Source organism: Aotus nancymaae, unplaced genomic scaffold (genome assembly GCF_030222135.1).
Source record: "Aotus nancymaae isolate 86718 unplaced genomic scaffold, 86718_ANA_hifiasm-v0.15.2.pri h1tg000102l, whole genome shotgun sequence".
Lineage (NCBI taxonomy): Eukaryota > Metazoa > Chordata > Mammalia > Primates > Aotidae > Aotus > Aotus nancymaae.
In genome coordinates, this window is record NW_026988517.1 from 49,865 (window position 1) to 51,437 (window position 1,573).

Sequence of the window (1,573 nt, forward strand, 5' to 3'; positions counted from 1 at the left end):
ATGAAGCTGACTGACAGCGTGCTGCGGAGCTTTCGCGTCGCCAAGGTGTTCCATGAAAACTCGGACAAGATTAACTGCCTCGATTTCAGCCCCAACGGCCATTCGATCGTCTCGAGCAGCGACGACGACTCCATCGTTCTCTATGACTGCCAGGAGGGCAAACCGAAGAGAACCCTGTACAGTAAGAAATATGGCGTGGACCTCATCAGATACGCTCATGAGGCAAACACGGTTGTTTACAGCTCTAACAAAAGAGACGATACTATTCGTTACTTGTCCCTGCATGACAACAAATACATCAGATACTTTCCTGGACATAGCAAAAAGGTGGTGGCCTTGTCGGTGTCACCTGTGGATGACATTTTCATTTCCGGGTCTCTCGATAAGACCATTCGCCTGTGGGATCTCCGCGCTCCTAACTGCCAGGGCCTCATCCATCTAAAGGGGAAGCCACTTTGTTCTTTCGATCCGGAAGGGTTAGTTTTGGCTGCAGGGATCAACTCTGAGATGGTCAGACTTTACGACCTTCGCTCTTTTGATAAGGGGCCGTTTACTACCTTTAAGATGCAGTATGATAAAACTTGTGATTGGACAGGACTGAAATTTAGCAACGATGGCAAACTCATCCTCATTTCCACCAACGGCGGCTTCATGTGTCTCATCGACGCATTCAAAGGAATGGTGCTGCACACGTTTGGGGGTTATGCCAACAGCAAAGCTGTCACACTGGAGGCTTCATTCACTCCAGACTCTCAGTTTGTTATGACTGGTTCAGAGGATGGCAAGATCCACGCCTGGAACGGAGAGAGTGGTATGGAGGTAGCTGTGCTGGATGGTGAACACATAGGCCCGATTACCTGTTTGCAGTTCAACCCCAAGTTCATGACTTTTGCCAGTGCGTGTTCCAGCATGGTCTTCTGGTTGCCCACCATTGATGACTCACCCTGATGCTTCTCCGCTATTTCTGTACAGTGGGGGTGGCCAGTAGGAAGAAACTCAGAGGGGACTGAGATAATAGTACGGTTGGATCATTTGACTGGGGTGGAGAGCATCCTTTGACATGGCGTTTCCATCGATGTGCTGTACATCTTCTCAAAGGAAAATAAGCACTTCGCTGAGCGTCTTCAAAAGGACTCTTGGTGCAACAGACTCAGTTGGAACTCTAGCTGTCACTGCACCAAGCTCTCCTAGAGGACTGACCAGACTCACTATTTGGATATAGTGGGGCTCTCAAGACATCTGCGATCTGAATGTAACATGCTGCTGAGGAGCCAGTAAAGTCATCAGTTCTGTTCATCCGTTCTCCTACCCCTCTAGAGGCATGGGAAGTTACTATCCTGGTTTTGAGATGCTAAGGCAGCTCAGTGCCCCTTGCCCTCACCCTGCATGTCTTGTTACTGGATTTTCCTGTGTACTTGTGGCATTATCCTCAACCGTCATGTTTCTTGGGTGCCAAACATTTACAGAAATGTTTTCATATGTCTTAGGGTCAGAGAAAGGGACAGATACAGAAGGACCTTGCTTGCAGGAAGCTGTGCAATTAGTCACTGCAATTAGTCATGTGAGGCTAGGT

At 48.6% G+C, this 1,573-nt stretch overlaps 1 protein-coding gene across 1 annotated transcript; it reads left to right on the forward strand.

The window, feature by feature from the left end:
* Positions 1-948, forward strand: LOC105729066 (WD repeat-containing protein 82). Its single transcript, XM_012469685.3, has one exon. The coding sequence runs from the start codon at positions 1-3 to the stop codon at positions 946-948; it is 948 nt and encodes a 315-aa protein (XP_012325108.3).
* Positions 949-1,573: the final 625 nt, after the last annotated feature.

What these genes read in the sequence shown, in the direction of transcription:
- LOC105729066 (XM_012469685.3), top strand. Translation starts at nt 1, where the DNA reads ATGAAGCTGACTGACAGCGTGCTGCGGAGCTTTCGCGTCGCCAAGGTG.